At 47.1% G+C, this 18,792-nt stretch overlaps 1 protein-coding gene across 8 annotated transcripts in view; it reads right to left on the reverse strand.

The window, feature by feature from the left end:
- Positions 1 to 1,485: 1,485 nt before the first annotated feature.
- CHD2 (chromodomain helicase DNA binding protein 2) overlaps positions 1,486 to 18,792 on the reverse strand; it is a 112,164-nt gene continuing 94,857 nt past the window's right edge. For 7 of the 8 annotated variants that reach the window (XM_059879128.1, XM_059879125.1, XM_059879123.1 and 4 more), the window contains 3 exons: positions 16,588 to 16,801; positions 11,281 to 11,527; positions 1,529 to 5,002 (listed from right to left, as the gene is read on the reverse strand). In XM_059879128.1, the coding sequence (XP_059735111.1) occupies positions 4,669 to 5,002; positions 11,281 to 11,527; positions 16,588 to 16,801 (795 nt within the window). In that variant the 3' untranslated portion in view covers positions 1,529 to 4,668. Of the gene's footprint in view, positions 5,003 to 11,280; positions 11,528 to 16,587; positions 16,802 to 18,792 lie in introns of all 8 variants that reach the window. The other variant, NM_001102181.2, reaches the window with a different exon arrangement.

The raw sequence follows: 18,792 nt of genomic DNA on the forward strand, positions 1-18,792 counted from the left end.
GTGTGAACCCTCTGTGGGGCAGCTCTGGCTGCAGAAAGTGGCTGTCATTCTGTCCATCTTGGAGGTCAGAAGTCTGTAGGTTAGGGACTTGCCTATATTCCACACGAAGTCCTGTCACGGGGCACAGAACTGACCTGGAGTCCCCAAGACTCAGCCCAGGGCAGGACCCCACCAGCAGCAGCGGGGGCGGCCCCACAGGCCCGGGTTTCTACAGATGTTTATCCAGATGAGCCGTATCTTCCTCCCACTTCACAAAGCAGAACAAATGCAGGTTGGGAGGTGAGCCCAGCGGTTCTCCAACCTCAAAACCTGATGGAAGAACTGCCTCAGGCACAGCTGGTCCTGCTCCTTTAAGAGCCACAGGTTGGAACCCGGAGCCGCAGGTCTGGCAAACTGTGGGGCCTTGTGTTTCAGTAAGTGACCTTTCTGTTGGCGCTAATTGAGGAGGACTTGCCCGGATGCCAGACGTGCGGGGGCCCTGCCAGGGAGCAGGGAGGGGCCTGAGACTACTCCTTCCAGTAAAAGGCAGGCGTTTTTGGCAGCGGTCAGTTTAGAAGCCTGGCTGCTATTGTAAATCATAAGCTGATTATTGCACTTGTTCTTAAAGTTTCCGAGAGCGGTTCCAGGCAAGCTGTGAGTTGCAACACAATTGAGAGTTAAGTTTATGGTCAGGAAGAACCCTCAGCTCTTCCTCGAGTCTCTGACTCCCACTCCTTACGCTGGAACCCCAGCGCAGCCGGGCGAGGGAGGCCCCTGCAGCAGCGTGTCCTGGGCGGGCGCCACAGGACTTCACCCCCAGGCTCCGAGCGGACACACGGGCCTAAGTGGTGTTGAGAATTAATGGAAGACCTTCGTGACGGCTGAAGTGTGGTTTCAAAGTCACCAAGTGTTGGAGAAACCCCTGGGGTCTGGCAGGCCTCTCCGCCTCCTGTGCAGACGGTCTCACCGCGGTACCACCCTCCCTCCGTCTGGGCCTTGCGGGAGCTGAGCCGCCCCTGCGCCAAATCGCTCGTTAACATTCGTGTCAGTGTTTCCATTATAAAGTGCTCTTTCCTCCTTCAGGAATATACGGCCCAACTGTAAAATTACCCTCGAGGCTGCAGGCTGGCTCAGACCCGGCGGTCTGGCTTCCTCCAGGGGGCTGCAAGGACCCCCGGGGATGGCCCCCGCCCGGCGTGACCCACCCAGGACTCAGGGGGCAGCCGCCCTGCACGGACCCTGGCGAGCGCAGGCAAGGGAAGGGGACAGCAGCGGCTGGCCAGGGACTGTCAGCCTCTGCTACTCGGAGAAAAGTCTAGAACCTGCGTGCGGTGTTAGGTCCTGGACCCAACGACACAACAGGGGCCCGGGTAGGGGAAAAGCTCCATTTCACAAGCTGTCCAAGAATCCTGATGACCCAGCGACAGGAGGAAGCGAGATGAGGAGGTGAGTCCGGTCACGGGTCACGCCAATGCAATGCAACGTGTTCGCCTGCTTCTAAAAATCCTCAGTAACACTTTTTAATATACAAGAGTCAAAAGTACAGCAGTTTTACAATGTAGGAAAATTTAATACATACTATATAAACAACATTATTTACATCAGAAATCACTAGGACAGTGGCATTTTTCACAAATATAAATTAATTACTGTTTAGTCAACAGGTTTTAAAAGTCCACAATTTTACAATAAAGAAAAATCACCCGTCCCCAACCAAGTGGGGCGCAGATGGACTAAAGCAGCCTGGACCCCTGGCCTGGCTCTCCTCGCCGACACGGCCGCCCCCAGACGAGCCGGGGGCCCACCGCTCCTGCTGACGAGTGGGTTTTGGTCTGTAGGATTTCCGCGTCGCTGTGTGAATTCGTAACTGGATTGCGTTTGCACCGTGCGCATGCGCCCTGATGCGGCCCTCAGGTATCAGGTTAGAGTGTCTGCAGCACGACGTGAGAGGTGTCCTGGGTTCCCGTCGGAGGGTGTGAGAAAGGAATGGCTGAAAGGAGGGGGAGCCCGGGGCAGCAGCCGATGGGGGTGCCAGTCTGGGGTTGCCGCGTCCTCGGCGGAGACGAGGGCACACAGGTGAATCCGTGCTCCTGGTCAGGTTCCTGGTGGCGCTAACTCTCCTCTTCCTCGGCCCCTGCTCTACCTAGTAACTACATCCTTCAGAGCCAGTCTCCATGGAAAACCATCCTCAGAGACTTGGGGGCGGCTTCTCCCATCCACGAGTCAGATAATTCCTATTTGTGCAAATTTCTGGTTTTGACAGAAGCATACAGTATTCATACTGACTGACTATGAGGAAATGCTTTTTCTACCAACCCACTCTGCACACACACTCCGGCACCTCAACAGATGCTTTTGTGAGGATACTGTACTTTCTGTAATCAATTTAACACTGATCTGGCTGATGCTGCCTTTTGTGGCGGCATATGGCACTACAAGTCCTGATGTGAACAAAAGGAAGCTCCTTTTTCCTCATGATGAGACATCTTTGGGAATAACTCGCATCTCCTATCAACAACTCCAGAGGAAAAAAAAAACAAAAACCTTGAACTCTGAAACGCAGGCTCCACCAGTCCTCCCCCTGGCCCCTCTAACTCAAAGGGTCACGACCCGACCTCCTACAGGGGAGGCCGAGCTGGGGCCTGCTCTGCGGACCCCACGGCCTGTTGATGGCTCGGGGGCCTGCAAGCCAGCCTGCCCTTCCTCTCTGGCCCGGGTAGTGTCAGTACTGTGGGGAGGGAACCCAACCTGAGCAGAGACACAGTTTCCTATCTCCCCCACACAGCACTCAGGCATGGCCCCGGTGGGGTGACCGTGGCTGGGGCTCCGCTGTGGTCCCCCAGGCAGTGCTCTGGGCAGGTGCTCTACAAGCCCAAGCTGAACGAACCCAAGTACCAGGAGGAGAAGTGGACCAGGAGGTGCTGAGCCCACGGAGCTCCCCACACCAGCTGTGTGGACCCAGCCTCTCACAAGGACCTCGGCACAGGTGAGCCAAAGACGCTCCGGGGAGCAGAGAGCACGAGCCCCCCCGAGCCGCCCCTGCTTCACCGTGTGAGGCAACAGTAAAGGCGTGAGTGGTGCTGCCCAGGAACCGGCGAGTGAGTAGATGGTGACTCATGAAGTCCCCTGTAGAGGAGCAGTTAGTGTGGGGAGTGTGACCCTGTGTACACCGAGGGAAGGGTTTCCAGCAGCTCTGAGCCGGGAGACTCACAGGCTCACTGCACGTTCAAGTCAGTTATTCTGTCTCCGTCTAGAAAGGCCTTTGGATACTCTAACAATACTGGTGAGTTATATTTAAGGTGAACAGAACGGAAGGCCCGAGAACCAGGAGTTCTGAGGCTGCTTAACTGCTGTAGCTAACCTGCCTCCCATCCCCTCCTCTAGTCCAGCTCTTCCTACCTACAGCTCAGTCACCCTGTCCTTGAAGGCTTCCAGTTTTGGGGGCAACAGTGAACTTAGGTTTAGACTTAGCCTGACCTCATTCTAAAACCATACTGAGTTCAGTTCTAATGATCTCCAACCAGCAGTGCAGCATGTTCACCACAGGGAGTAACTGATTTGTATCTGGTCACCCACTGCAGGAATGGCAGATGTGTGATTCCATGAATCCTCCTTCCTCAGGTTGTGCAAAGGGAACCAAGATGAGCTGCAGATGGTGACCCACCACCGCCCGGACCACACCACCAACCCCCCCACCCCCAGGCTGGGAAACCCATCCACCCCCCTCCCCAGCGCCCTGCCCCGGTGCCGCCAGCACCCAGCCAGGCATGAGCCTCTTCCCTCCCCGTCCTCTCCAGTCATCATCACTCAGTGTGGGAGCCCACCTGGAAGTGGATTCGGGAGCTCTGGCCACGCACCCCTGCCCTGCCCCGCCCTGCACTCAAGGCCACTCCCAGGCAAGCCAGCCCCCGCCCACTGCAGCGCGGACCCACTACCTTGCCTAGCAGGGTCGGGGACAGGGGTGGGGCTGGGGTTGGGGGATGGGGGTGGGGGGGTTGTGCAGGCAGTAAAGGAGGCCCACGCAGGAGACCACACCTCTGAGACACACAGTGTGGGAAAATTTAGTGTTGCTGGGGAAGAGGCCGTGGAGGAGGTGGCTCCCCACCCCCGCCCCTCCACACCACAGCTGTCACACAGTGAGGCTCGAGTGTCACTTCTCCCGAGGACACGTCTGAGGGGGTACCTGCTCCCCTGCAAGTCCTGTGGTGCGAGACCCCACCCACGTGTCCCCTCACCCCGTCAGCAGCATCCGTCTCATCAGAGTGCACCAGACCCCGTGTGTCCAGCGGGTCCCAGCAGCCTTCATGCACTCGTGCCTTCCCTGACCCCACAATGAGGTCCAGGGCAACAAAACATTCACGACTCTAAGACCTCTCCTGCCTTCACAGGGAAACAGCCCGTGAAGCTGGTAGACAAAAGCATCACCGCTTCCTCCTGGCACCCATCCGAGTGGGAGGCCAGGACCAGGCCGGAATGCGATGGGTGCCCAAGTGCAGGAGGGGGTGACCCAGATCAAAGCCGGACTGAGTCGAAGGCCCCCACACTCTGAGTGCCCCTCAGCAGCAGGCTGACGGCAGCCCCGCGTCCAGAAACACCCTCTCGGGTCTGGGTAACCGGCTCCTGTGGATCAGACCAAAGACGTCCAGGTGCTTCATGACGCTTGCGCTCCCCTGCTTTCCAAGCGTTCCTTTATGTTTTCCTAACATTCCAGTTATAATCTGGGTTGTTTTTCTGTTCTAGTGATCTCTCCAAAGGAGACCGATGATCCAGGGGTGACTTGGAGTCGTGAGGAGATTTCTGAGAAGGGGGCGAGCGAGGATCTGAGACCGCGGGGTGCAGCGGCGGCAGGGGCTGTTTATACTCCCCCAGTTTGTCTGTGTGGAAAGAGCGGTGATGGTCCGAGGGCCCCTGGCCGTGGTAGCCCATAGTGGGGCGGTGATCAGACATTCGTCGGAAATCCTGCTGGTGGTAATTTTGAGGCCTAAATTCATCGGATCGCCTCCGCTTGGAGTCATGATGGTGCCTGAAATAGAGACAAGAGAATCAGCTGAAGACCAAGGCTGGATTCCCACACCTCCTCCGTCATCCACTGGCTCTTCCTCACGCTGGAGGACACTTCCAGGGACTCAAGAGCAAATACTAACATTACTAGAACTCAAAACCAAAACCAAAACCAAACTAAAGTAGTAACAAAGGGCTATTTTATACTTGTTGGCAAAACACAGCCCATGAAATGACATGAGCCTCATCAAGTCTGCAATGAAACAAGCACAAACTTGACTCACTGATGGCTTTGTAAACTCACATTCCCTTCAGGAAAACTGGCAAGACCTACTAACACTTTCATGCTCCTCACCCAGCCCAGGAGAAAAAGAGCCACGGAAATCATTTTCCAAGTTATTAATAACAGCAAAAACTCAAGCAACCTAGATATTCAACAGTAAGTGCAGTGTTAATTACTTTCAAACAGACTCAATGTGAAGAATATTAAGATTTTTAGTCAGGACTATGGCAAACTGCCTATTATACTGTTAACAGAGCAGCTGTAAAAGTCAACAACAATCCCCAACTCAAGAATGGGCAAAGGACTTGAACAGACTTTTCTCCAAAGGAGATGCACAAACGGCTCCAAAGTACATGAGAAGACGCTCAACATCTTTAATGAGCATTAATCACTAGGTAAATGCAAGTCAAAACTACCGTCAGGATGGCTACATTCAAAACACTGAAAATAAATGTTGGTGGAAATGTGGGAAAATTGCAATTCTCATACACAGTTGGTTGGGACTGTAAAATAGTTCTGCTCTAGTGGATAACAGTTTGGTGGTTCTGTTTAGAACTACCATATGACTAACAACTCCAATCCTAGGTAAATAACCCCAAAGCACTGAGAACAGATACTCAAACAAACACACACCACGCTCACAGTAGCACTATTCACAATAACCAAAAGACAGAAAAACTCAAATGTCCACTAATGAATGAATGGATAAACCAAATGGACAATGTATTAGGTTGACGCAAAAGTAACTCTGGTTTTGCATTGCTGAACTTTGCCATTTGATGTGGAAATACATTCTTAAATAAATGTGTTGTACATCATTTTAATGTGCGTTTCTCACTTCACGTTTTTTTGCTAATGACATATTACTTGCTCTTTATGTTTATTTTAGACTACAGAAATGATGTTAGACAAAAAAGCAAATTCGAGTGATTTTCTTAATGAGTTCAAAATGGGTCGTAAAGCAGCAGAGACAATTCACATCCACAACGCATCTGGCCCAGAAACTGCTAATGAAGGTACAGCGCAGTGGTGGCTCAAGAAGCTCGCAAAGGAGCTGAGAGCCTCCACGATGAGGAATGCAGTGGCCGGCCCCTGGAAGCAGATGGCAACCCACTGACAGCAGTCGCTGAAGATGGTCCTCTGGTAACCATACAGGAAGATGCCAAAGAACTCAATGTCGACCATTCTGTGGCCATTCGGCATGTGAAGCAAATTGGAAAGGTGAAAAAGCTCAGTACGTGGGTGCCTCATTAGCTGACCACAAATCAGAACAACCGCCGGTTTTCTATAAAACATCGATCCATTTCTCGGATTGTGATGTGTGATGAAGAGTGGATTTTACAAGACAACCAGTTAGGGGTTGGAGAAGCAGCTCCAAAGCGCTTCCCAAAGCCAAACTTGCACCAAAAAGAGGTCGTGGTCACTGTTTGGTGGTCTGCTGCCCGTCTAATCCACTAGAGCTTTCTGAATCCCAGCGAAACCATTACAGCTGAGAAGTATGCTCAGCAAGTCAATGAGATGTACCAAAACCTGCTACACTTGCAGCTGGTATTGGTCAACAGAAAAATGAGCCCAATTCTTCTCCACAACAACACCTGACCACAGGTCACACAAACCAAAAGCTCAATCAATGGACCACGAAATGTTGCCTCATCTGCCATATTCACCTGACCTCTCGCCAACTGACGACCACTTCCTTCAGGCATCTCAACAACTTTTTGTTGGCAAAATGCTTCCACAACTAGCAAGAGGCAGAAAATGCTCTCCAAGAGTTCACTGAATCCCAAAGCACGGACTTTTATGCTATAGGAATAAACAAACTTCTATCTCATTGGAAAACATGTGTTGATTGTAATGGTTCCTGTTTTAAGAAAGATGTGGTTGAGCCTAGTTACAGTGATTGAAAATTCAGTCTGAAACCACAATTACTTTTGTATACACCTAATATATACACTGGAATATCATTCACCCATGAAAAGAACTGAAGTACTGATACATGGTACAGTGTGAATGAAGCTCTAAAATATCATGTTAAACATCTGAAAATGCCAACCATAAAAGCCACATATTGTATGATTCCATTTATGCAAACTGTCCAGACTAAGCAAGTCCACAGAAACAGAATGCAGAAGACGGGTGGCTGCCAGAAGCTAGGCAGAGAGAAGATGGGGAGTGACTACTTAGTGGCCAGAATTTTCTTTAAGGGGATGAAAGTGTTTTGGAACCTGACAGAGGTGGTGGTTGCACAACACACTGAATATACTAAATAAATGTCCCTGAATTATTCACTTTAAAATAATTTATGTTATGTGAGTTTCACCTGAATGAAAAAAGGAGGAGGGGAGAGGATGGGAGGGAGGGAAAGAGAGACAGACTGCCCAGGTTCCAGCCAAGATACCTACTGCTCAAACAGTCAGAAAGGGACAAAATGTGTGGACAATGGTTATCAAGACACCAGATGTCAGGAAAGAAAGAACAACACTCCCTGTGGGATGAGAAATGAATGACGTAAGTTTTATAAGCACCCAGCTCAGCAGAAGCCCAGGCTTCCTGAGACGGGGCGGGGGCACCAACACAGCTGGAGTTCAAGTGTAGAGTGCAAGAGAAGAAAGTTCTGCAGAGAAAGGAGCTCAAAGATCAGCAAAGGTGTTCCCTTGGGTATCTAGCTGGATAAGGCTCAGGCTGTATGTGTGCCAAAACTACCCAGGGGCCACGGGGGAAGACAGAGAAGGACAAGAGATGCTTGTGCCCTGTGCTCACGCAGGGCTGGAGCAGTGCCTGCTCTCTTCTCACCAACAAGACTGGAACCCTCTGCTCCAAGGGGCACTGGTCCAACGCCATGAGGGGCCTTGCCACAGCGGGGAAGCCCATGTGCCCTCGCCCCAGCACCGCTCCAGTGCTGCCTCGTAAGTCCCACCAGCAAGATCTTAAACAAACTGTTCCCAAGTAACTAAACTGCTTCTGGACAAAACTCCAGAACATTTATAGGAAGACAAAAATATCCAGCACTTAACTAGGTATCTAATAAAAAATTATCAGGCATAGAGAAATAAAAGCAAAAATAAGCAAATGGGACCTCATCAAACTTAAAAGTTCTTGGACAGCAAAGAAAACCATTAACAAAACAAAAATCAACCTATGGAATGGGAGACAATATCAGTAGACAATGCCACCAACAAGGATTTAATCTCCAAAATATACCAACGGCTCACACAACACAGTAACAAATAAACAAACTCTGTTGAAAGATGGGCAGAGGGACTCCCTTGGGGGTCCAATAATTAAGACTTCATGTTCCAATGCAGCTGGTGCAGATCTGATCCTTGGTCAGGGAGTGAAGATGCCATGTGCTGCACGGCCAGAAAACCAGGACACAACAAACTCAATACAGACTTTAAAACAATGGTCCGTATTTAAAAACAAAAAACACCTTAAAAAATGGGTAGACCTAAAGAGATATTTCTTCAAAGAAGACACACGGATGAAAAGATACTTCACAGTGCTAATTATTAGGGAAACACAAATCAGAAGTGCAATGTACCACCTTACACTGGTCAGAATGGCTGCCATTAGAAAGTCTACAAATAAATTGTCGGAGAGGGTGTGGAGAAAGGGAACCCTTTTTTACATTATTAGTGGGAATATAAATAGATATAGCCACTATGGAAAAAAGTATGGAGGTTCCTCAAAAAGCTGATATAGAGTTGCCATATGATCCAGCAATCCCACTCCTGGGCATATATCTGAACAAAACTCTAATTTGAAAAGATACAGACATCCCTATGTTTACAGCAGCACTGTTTATAATAGTCAAACATGGAAACAAATGTTCATGGACAGATAAATAAAAAAGGTGTGGTGCACATATACAATGGAATATTACTTTCAACTATAAAAAAATAAATGTCATTGGCTGCAATATGGATAAACCTAGATAATATACTAAGTGAAGTTAAATCAGAAAGAGAAAGGTATCATTTGATATACTTTGTTTACATGTGGAATTTTTAAAAATGATGCAAAGGAACTTATTTACAAAACAGAGACTCAGATATAGAAACACTTCCAGTCACCAAAGGGGAAAGGGTGTCAGGAGGGATGAATCGGGAGTGTGGGATTAGTAGACACAAACTGCTATCACACAAGAGAGAAGCAACAAGGCCCTACGGGATAGCTCAAGGAACTATATGCAAAATTCCATAAGAAACCAAAATGGAAAAGAACAGAACCAGGAAAGTAAGACCTACAGTGAGGCAATAATAAATCAATCAATTGAAACTGACCCAAATGATAAAAATTAGCAGACAAGGATAGAAAACCATTTTTAAATTGTATACCAGATTTCAAAACGTCAAAGACAGACATGATTAAAGAAGGAACGGAAACTATCCAAATGAAACAGAGAAAACATCATTTAAAAAAAACACAGCACCAGTGAACTGTGAGACAAATGTCTAACTGGAATCTTCACAAGAGTGAGGGAACAGAATAAAGTAGTCAAAGAAATAATCATAAAAAAATGAAAAAATGATAAATGTACAGCTCGAAGAATTCCCAAGCATAAGAAAAACAGGAAAAATACACCATGGCACATTATAATCAAATTGCTAAAAACCAGTGGTGAAGAAAAAGACACATTATGCAAAGAATAAAGATGACAGATTTTTTATCAGAAATGATACAAGTAGAAAGTAGATGAACATCATTAAAGTACTGAAATAAAGTGTCAATCTATAAATTTATACCTGTCAATCTATGAATTTATACCCAGCAGAAAATATTTCTGTTAAGTGAAGACAAAATAAAGACTTTTTCAGACATACAAACGCTGAAAGAATTTATCACCAGCAGACCCACACTAAAACCAAAGTCCTTCAGGCAGAAGAAAAATTATGCGATATGGAAATGCAGAGCCACGCAGAACAACGCAGGGCAAATGCCCACTGGAGCCAGACAAGAGGACAGGGACGCGTGGGGGCGAGGGGCACAGACCGCCTAACAGAGGCACAGACGCGTGGGGGCGAGGGGCACAGACCGCCTAACAGAGGCAGCTGCTGCTCAGCCACAGCTACTACCCTAAAGCAGCCCGGTGTCACCAGCTCTTCCAAAAAGAAGGCGAGATGTGGAGATGTTCATATGAACATTTCCTATGTTAGATTCTAGGTGCAGCCAGAGCCTGTCTTTAGCCTAGGGGAAACTGAAGCTCCTAGGAAGTTAAAATATAGCTAAGTCCTGAAATTAAAGAGAGATAAAACCTCTTTAGCCCTTCCTAACTCTCACAACTACTCTTACAGAAGCTGGCCCATCGGAACATGATATAATGGCTGCAGAGAAGGGATGACTTGGACAGGCTCTGACCCTTGAAACTGCAGCTCCTGGCGTACCACCAGCTGGGTCCCGCCTGGTGTGGCCAAGAGCCTAGTACAGTCACCATTCTGACTGCTGATTCTAGCATTTTATGGCTACCCATTCTCTAGACTTTCTCAGAGGAAGAAAGCAAACTCTCCCTACGCAAGTGTGATGATGAAACCACAGGTGGCTCCCTGGCCCCAAGAATGACACGTAAAACCTGTAACGTAACGTGGCATTCACGTAACGTGGCATTCAAGGCCCCTCCACCACCCAACCTGTCATCTTCGGGGTGGGCAGCTCATCTTAGGGGCCCATCCTTGCCCTGGTCCTGTGACGTCTATTCTATCTCTCTCTACTTAACTGACTCTTTACGGACCCAAATCAAACCTCCCTTCTTCCTCAGCCCTCAGGAAAAACTCAAAAATCCCTTCTTTCATCCACGCATCCCTCGGCACTCAGCATCAGCTGCATCGTTATTTCTTCCCAGCACTCTGAAGACGCCGTGATGGCAGAACACTGGACCAGACTTGGGACCGTGCCCGGCGCACAGTGAGAATGAGCATCTGATGGAGAAGAACATTAAGTGTGCACTGCTTGTCCCTCCCTTCTAAACCTAAAGCCCCAGGCAGAGGTCAGTGCCGAGAGTCTGAGGGCCCTCCACACACCGGTCATAGTAGTCCCTGTGCCCCCGGTGGTCTCGGTCGCTGCTGTACTGGTCGTAAGGTCTCTTTCTTGATAGGTTGTTGGGGCGGTAGCTCCCTGAGCGGTGGGCGTCCACGTGCCGCCGGTCCCCATAATGGTGGTCCTTGTACCAGTGCTGCTCATACTGATGGTGCCTGTCACTCCCCCAGGGCAGATTGCTATTGCCACCACCATAGTTGAACTTTCTTTCCCTCTGCCAGTCGCCTCGATCTGCAAGAAAATAATAATCTCATGACTGCAAGGAATGGCTGCATTTCACTTTCACTAAAGTTTAAACTGCAAAGGGCTGACACGTGCCGCAGACAGTCCATTTCCTCCTTGGCCTCTGTGCTGCTGGTTATCAAACAAGTAACGAGTCCTAACATTCTTTCCCAAAATGTTTAAAGCAAAAGAAAATTTAACACCTTTCTCCTTCTGCAATCTTAAAAACTACTGCTTTTTGTTTTTCCTTTCTTTGTTTTTCTTTTATTGCTTTTCATTTTCTATCTGCTTACCTTCCAATCCAGGGCAGACTCTTAAAATGATATCTCACTAAAGCAAACAAAACCCAACACCAACAACAAAAACCCAACACCAAGCAATTATTTGGGAAAAGGCACTGCTGAGTTTCACAGCTATAGGTAATACCTCTGTTTATACCTTTAAGGTTTATTTACCTGCTGGTACCGTCAGCTATGCCTGGCCCCCGGACACCTTGCCAGACCATACCCACTGAGGCTACTCTTCTTCCTCAGCCCACACCACTTCCTTGCATTCTTCCTGTAAAAAGCGATTCCTCTACTCTGGATTCTGTAACTCTCAAGGACGGGAGCTAAACTGCAGTTTGTTTTAGATTCTGTAAGCCTCCCTTTTTTCCTGAGGTGAAGAATCACACTTATGAATCATAAAAGGCAGTGAAAACACTGAAGTCCAGGAAAGGAGGCTCAGCTGGGTTGAAATGTGGTCCCCCAACGTAGAGCCACGTGGGGCCTCTGTGACTGCAGTGAAAACAGGTCAGTGAAAACAGGTCTCTGAGTTATAGGGACGGATCCTGACTTGAGATCATCTTGGATTTACATTGGGCCCTAAATCCAATTTGGGACAAAGAGACGCGTAGAGGAAGGCCACGGAGAGAGGAAGAGAGACCGGAGCCAGGCAGCCAGAAGCCAAAGCGCCACGGCCTGCTGGCCCGCACCACAGACCAGAAGAGTGTGTGGAGCAGGCTCTCCCGCAGGCCGCACACGGGAACCCACCCTGCTGACCCCTGGCTGATAGCAGAGCTCTGCCTCTGAAACCGCAGAACATACTTCTCTTCTTCTAAACCACCTGGTTTGCAGCACTGTGTCACAGCAATCTCGGGAAACTCACAGAGATTTTAACCAGCAGGAACTCTGTGGTCTCACGGGACACCCATCTTCCTGTTACAATTTGTTAAGGTCAAAGATGTGCCACCAACTAAACCTCTCTCTACTCACTCTGTTGCCCTTCTAGCGTTTTTCTACAAAGCCAAAGAATAATTCCATCAAGGAACCTGTTTGGCTTAGAAATTCAGACCATCAAAATAATACAAAGTCAACCAGTGGCTTAAATTCATTGCTGACCCAGGGTGGAGCAGGCCAGGGGACCAAGAAGTAAAAAACTTTTGATTATTTAACCAAAGAACCAACAAACAACAAAAAGACACACCTTCACAACATGAAAGGATCGTCTGAAGCCATCTTCAAATAAAAGATGAAACCTTCTATTTTGAAATAGAAGGTTTCAAAAGGGTGTCAAGGTATGTGGTGTAGTAGAGATGCTTAAAACTCAAGCCAAGTCATTTATTTCCAGAGAAAGTAAACAGTGCTTTTCTTCCTTCTTGAACCCTCCATGGGGTAGGGTCATAGGTTGGGAAGTACTGACTATTAAGCCGAGGGGTGACAAATCCAAAGTTTCAAAGACTACGAGTTAGTTTAATAAGAAGAGTTCTTTCTAAGGATCAGAAGAGAAAATCAGTGACCTCACAGTCTAATCCCAAGAGGAAAAAAAACCCAGTAAAACTGCTAAGACTGCAGCTAAGGACATGGAAATACTTTCCAACCACGTTACTGTACCGGCATTCCTCACCCCACCAACAAAATGGAGATCAATTAATTCAACCAAGATTTTTAGGATTAATAGATATGGAACTTCTTCTAGATAAGAGTAACTACTGCAGAATTACACCCTGCCAAAAACGATTAGAAAATGCCAGATAAACAGAAAATAATCTGCTTAAAGACATCAAAGAGCAGCCCAAGCAATAAAGACTAGAAGGGATAAGATTCCAAAGAGCAAAAAACCAAAGTCAACTTCTGCGGAAGTCACCGCAGTGCACTGGAGAGATCTGTGATTCTGAGCCTGAGCAAGCAGCTGAATATCTGGGCTTCTCCCAGCAGAGAAGCACTGCTAGAGAAACAGAGCCACCAGCAGAGCCCTTGGTGGTCTTTCTAAGCTCAAGGGGCACTGGAGACTCGAGGGACTCCAAGCACACAGCCAGTTTTCCCTCACAACACTTGCTGAATCTGCAGGGAGCGGAAGGCTGAAAAGCTGAGCTGGAGGCCTTCTGACAAGCGGAACAGTTGAGGGAGGCCCAGTGCCAGGTAAACCAAGACCCGAGTGTAACAGCGGCCGGCGGGGAGGGGCAGCGAGTGCAGCAGGCCCCCTGCCGAGCACCCTGCAGGGCCGCGCCCCAGGAACGGGGGACCAGAGGAGGACCAGACCACTCACCAGTGGCAGGGATCGCCTCCCACTCTGCATGACGGGGGAGGAAAGAGCAATCCTCTCTGGGGCAAAGTGACATCATCTGGAGCTTGTACAATTTTTAAAACACAGTGCCTGCCATTTAAACAAAAATAACTCGGCACGCTAAAGGACAGGGCTGTATGACTGAAAACCAAGGGGTAAAAGAAAACACACAAAATGGCTCACAGTAATTCAGATATTAGAGTTAGCGGACAAGAATCTTTAAATATCAACAGTTAATGTGTTTCAAGTAAGAAGAAAAGATGGAGAACATCAATTTTTCTAAAGGCATGAGAACTTTACTGGAAGCTGAGAATGTACTTTAAAGAAAACAAGTCAAATGCAAATCCTAACACTGAAGTTTAAAAAGAAACTACAATGAAATGAAAGTTTATGTTTGGCAAAACTAATACAGTTATGTAAAGTTTAAAAATAAAATAAAATTAAAAAACAAAAACAAAACAAAACAAAAACCAAACCAAAAAAAAAAAAAAGTTAGTTAGTTTATGGAACATTTGACTCTCCGTAAAATTAATACCACGCTTCCATATATACCAGTGGTTCCCAATCTTCTTGGCACCAGGGAGTGGTTTTGTGGAAGACGATTTTTCCATAGACTGGGAAGAAGGTTTGGTTTGGGGATGATTCAAGTGTATCACACTTACTGTGCACTTAATTTCTATGACAACATCAGCTCTACCTCAGATCATCAGGCATAAGATCCTGTAGGTTGGGGGCCCGTGATATATACTATATTTTTTTAAGATTTTGTTCTATATGCTTTTTTCTTATTATTTTTATCTTTAAAAGTAATTCATGCTCATTGTAACCAGTGAAGTAACAGATACGGAAAAATTAATTTTCTCCAATCCTCCCACATTTTACCAGCCTAGAAGAAAAAAAGACAAAGAAAAGGAAGTGTTAATTGCTCAATCGTGTCCGACTCTTTGGGACCCCATGGACTCTAGCCCACCAGGCTCCTCTGTCCATGGGATTCAGCAGGCAAGAATACTGGAGTGGATTGCCATTTCCTTCTCCAGGGGATCTTTCTGACCCAGGGATGGAACCTGGGTCTCCTGCATTGCAGGCACACTCTCCACTGTCTGGGCCACCAGGTCTAAGGTAACTGCTATTGTGTGTATGCTTTCACATCTCTCTCTATGCTTATGCAAATACATTATTCAAATATTTATGATGGGAAACAGCTTGGTGGCTCCTCAAAAAGTTAAACACAGAATTATCACATAACCAAGCAATTCCACGTTCCTAGCTATACACCTTAAAGACCTGAAAATAGGCACTCAAATAATTGCATGCGAATGTGCACAGCAGTACAATTCAGAACCACCAAAAGCAGAAATCCAAACGCCCACCAACTAGTGAAAGAACAAACTGTAGTCCGACCACGTAGTGGTGTATCATTCAGTCACAGAAGGAGTCAAGTACCGACACGTGCCACAGGGAAGACCCTGAAAACCAGAGCCCAGTGAAGGTCCAGCACATACTACATGAGTCTGTGTGACGCTATTAACACAGAGTCCAGAATAAGTAAATCCACAGCTGGGGAGGGGCAAATGAAGCGTGTTTTCTCTCTGGGATGATCAAAACGCTTTGGCACTTGACAGAGGTGGTGGTTACACAGCTTTGTGAGTGTTCTAAATGTCGCTGAACTGTTCATTTTAAATGGCTACACTTCTTTACGGTACGTGACTTTCACGTTAGTAAAGTTAAACACACATGCCACAGAGATTCTGTGGTTCTTGCTGCTGCTTTTTTTCCTTCCAATTTTGACTTTTATCTATAAAGCAACTCATTTTTTTTAACAACTGCTAATAATACAGAGTATAAATGCCCTATTATTCATCTAACCATCTTTCTATTAGTGGGAAGTCAATTTATTTCCAGCTTTTTGCCATTACAAGGCTACAACAGCACCCTCATCATACGTGTCTGCATTTCTACAGGACAGACTCCCAGAAAATGGGCCTCTGGATTTAGATACTCCAGACTATTTTCTGGAGTAGCAAGTCACACTCAGGAATTGGTGTGAATTTCACCCTATAATTTTTGCTGATCTGAATGGGTTAAAAAAACGGTTAACTTATTGTTACTTTAACGTACATTTCCCTAGTAGTAATACTGTTCATCTTGTCCTATGGGCCATTTGAATCTCCTCTTCCAAATGAATTGTCCATTCCTAACCTTTGCCCATTTTTGTATTTGGTCATCCGGCTGTTATCAATTCATAAGGGGTTTTTCAGTATTACCAGTTTACCATGTAACTCTCATATACAGTGTAAACGGTTTCCCTCAGTCTCTCGTTCGTCTTTTGTTTACTTGTGTGAGTTATGTTCTTCCTACAGTTGAATTAAGCCTTTTGGATCTTTATTTCGTGTATTATTTCACTGAGAAAAAAAAGAAGACAACAAAGTGAGAGAAAAGAATGAAGCACAAAGGCCGGGCCGCTGTCTCTGGAAAGGAAAACAATTTTTTTGTCACCTCTTCTTAAAGCTTCTCTGACGACTCACCTGCATTACTGAAGTGTCTCTTGTTGGGGTGACTGTAGTTGTCTCTTGGGTGTCCATGCATCTGTGGGCCATGAGAGGCAGGCAAGTGAGGCTTCTGTGGGTGAAGGTTGTGCGGGGTGTGGGGCTGAGACATCAGGGAGTCACGGCTGGAACCTGAGGCCTCTGGTCGAAATGGTTTCTTACCACCAATCACATCCTCTTTCTTCTTCTGCTCCTGGAGAGCCAAAGGAAACCAAAGACCCTCAGGATCCTAGGCGCAGTACCCAAGAACAGTATAAAGATCATCACCTTTGAACATTTCCCTCTTGATTTTTGACAAGTCCCTCTTGGCTTCCCTGCTGCTTAATACCTTCTTAAGAAAAAATGCTCATAAACTCCACTGAGTTCCAGGGCATGAAAACCCTACAGAGCTCCATCTGCTGCTGCACCTACTGGCCCCTCACTGTAAGGAAGCCAGTCTCCATGACCCGTGGCTGTCAGAGCCTGGGGTGAGGAACAGGTGCCAGGCTGTCAGCCCTCCTGCAGGCTGCTCTTGGACCACGTGAAACCAGAACCACCAACCCCCCGACTGGTCCAGTGGGAACTGGTTCCCATGCCAAAGTCATCACACTGAACATCTATCTAAGTAACATCATGTCTCTACCACAGAAATGACTATTCAAAATAAAAACATCAGAAAATATAGTAAGGAAACACTAAGAAATGTGAGGTGACGTGAAATCTCACCACCAAGGGAATTACTGTTAATAATCTGGGCCGGTATGTGTTTATATATATATATATATATATATATATATATACACACACACACAGTAGTCCCCCCAGTCCCTGGGTGGCGCAGTCCAAGGCCCTCAGTGGGTGCCTGACACTCAGGACAGCACCGAATCCGTGTGCACATATGCCCGTGGCACTTCACGGCAGGCACAGTAAGAGGACATCCAAACGGCCGGCGTCACTCCGCTTGGGCTTTGTGGCTATCATCAAATACAATAAGGATTACGTGAACACAGCACTGCAGTACCGTAACAGTCGATGTGACGGCCGAGGGCCACCAATTAACTAGCACACAGGCAGTGAATCCAGTGTGGGCATGCTGCACAAAGGGATGGTCACGTCCCAGACAGGATGGAGCAGGACGGCTCAGGATTTCACCACGCTACTCAAACCCATGCATAAATTACAACTTCCGGATTGTTTATCTCTGGAATTTTCAATGTAATATTTTAAGACTATGACTGACTGCAGTTAACTAAAACTGTGGAAAGCAAGACTACATAGGAGGAACTCCTATCTTGTGTGTGTGTGCACATGTGTGTGTGTGTTTTAAACAAAAGTATTACTTAACATTCTTTTTTCAGTTAATGTACTGTGAAAATCTTATGTGAATACCTACTGAATATTACTGTAATATTTATGGTTGAATAGTCCCTGATATGGATACATGAAGTCATTTCCACATAAACATATTTAAATAATTATCTCTTTTAACTAAATTCTTAGAAGAACTGCATGTTTTAGTCTTTCTGTAAACCCTACTGAATTGTCCTCCAGAAAGGCTGTGAATGTATACAATAACCCCAACTAGTAGGCCCACTGGTGTCATTACCACCTTAATCTAACTTCTGATAACCTGACTGATGAAGCCCTTTACCCTTTACAGCATATGTCCAACTTACACTTATCCTAACTTCCCCTCTTCCCTCAAGTGCCTTGCCCAAACTGTTTCACTCCTTACTGGGGCTTTTCCTGACTATTCTTTCAAAGACTTTTCATAACGCGTAAAGTTCACGCTAACATTCAGCAAAAGCGTTATTATAGTATTCCTGTATATTGCTGTTCTAACATATTTTTCCATGTGAAACTAAATTATAAACCACTTGACGGTGCTGCCCCACAGCTCAAAGCAGTGCTGGCACAGGACACGCGTGTGCAACAGGAGACAGCTGCCCTGCGCCTGGCACGACTCCAGGTGCTGACGATCCGGGAGAGGATGAGCGCCCTTCAGCCCGCAGGCCTCCGCGGAGTGGACGGTGTGGTGAAGGAGGTGCTGGGTGTTCCTAGACTGGCTCTACGTGGCTAACTGGTGGGAGGGCCCACAGGGCAAGTCAGCAGATCTGCAAATGGACACACTTGAACAAGGAACGCTGCCCTGCAGCATCGGCCAAATGTCTTCGTGCCTATCTCCCGCTACCAAAGAAGGGGCAG

Source organism: Bos taurus, chromosome 21 (genome assembly GCF_002263795.3).
Source record: "Bos taurus isolate L1 Dominette 01449 registration number 42190680 breed Hereford chromosome 21, ARS-UCD2.0, whole genome shotgun sequence".
NCBI lineage: Eukaryota > Metazoa > Chordata > Mammalia > Artiodactyla > Bovidae > Bos > Bos taurus.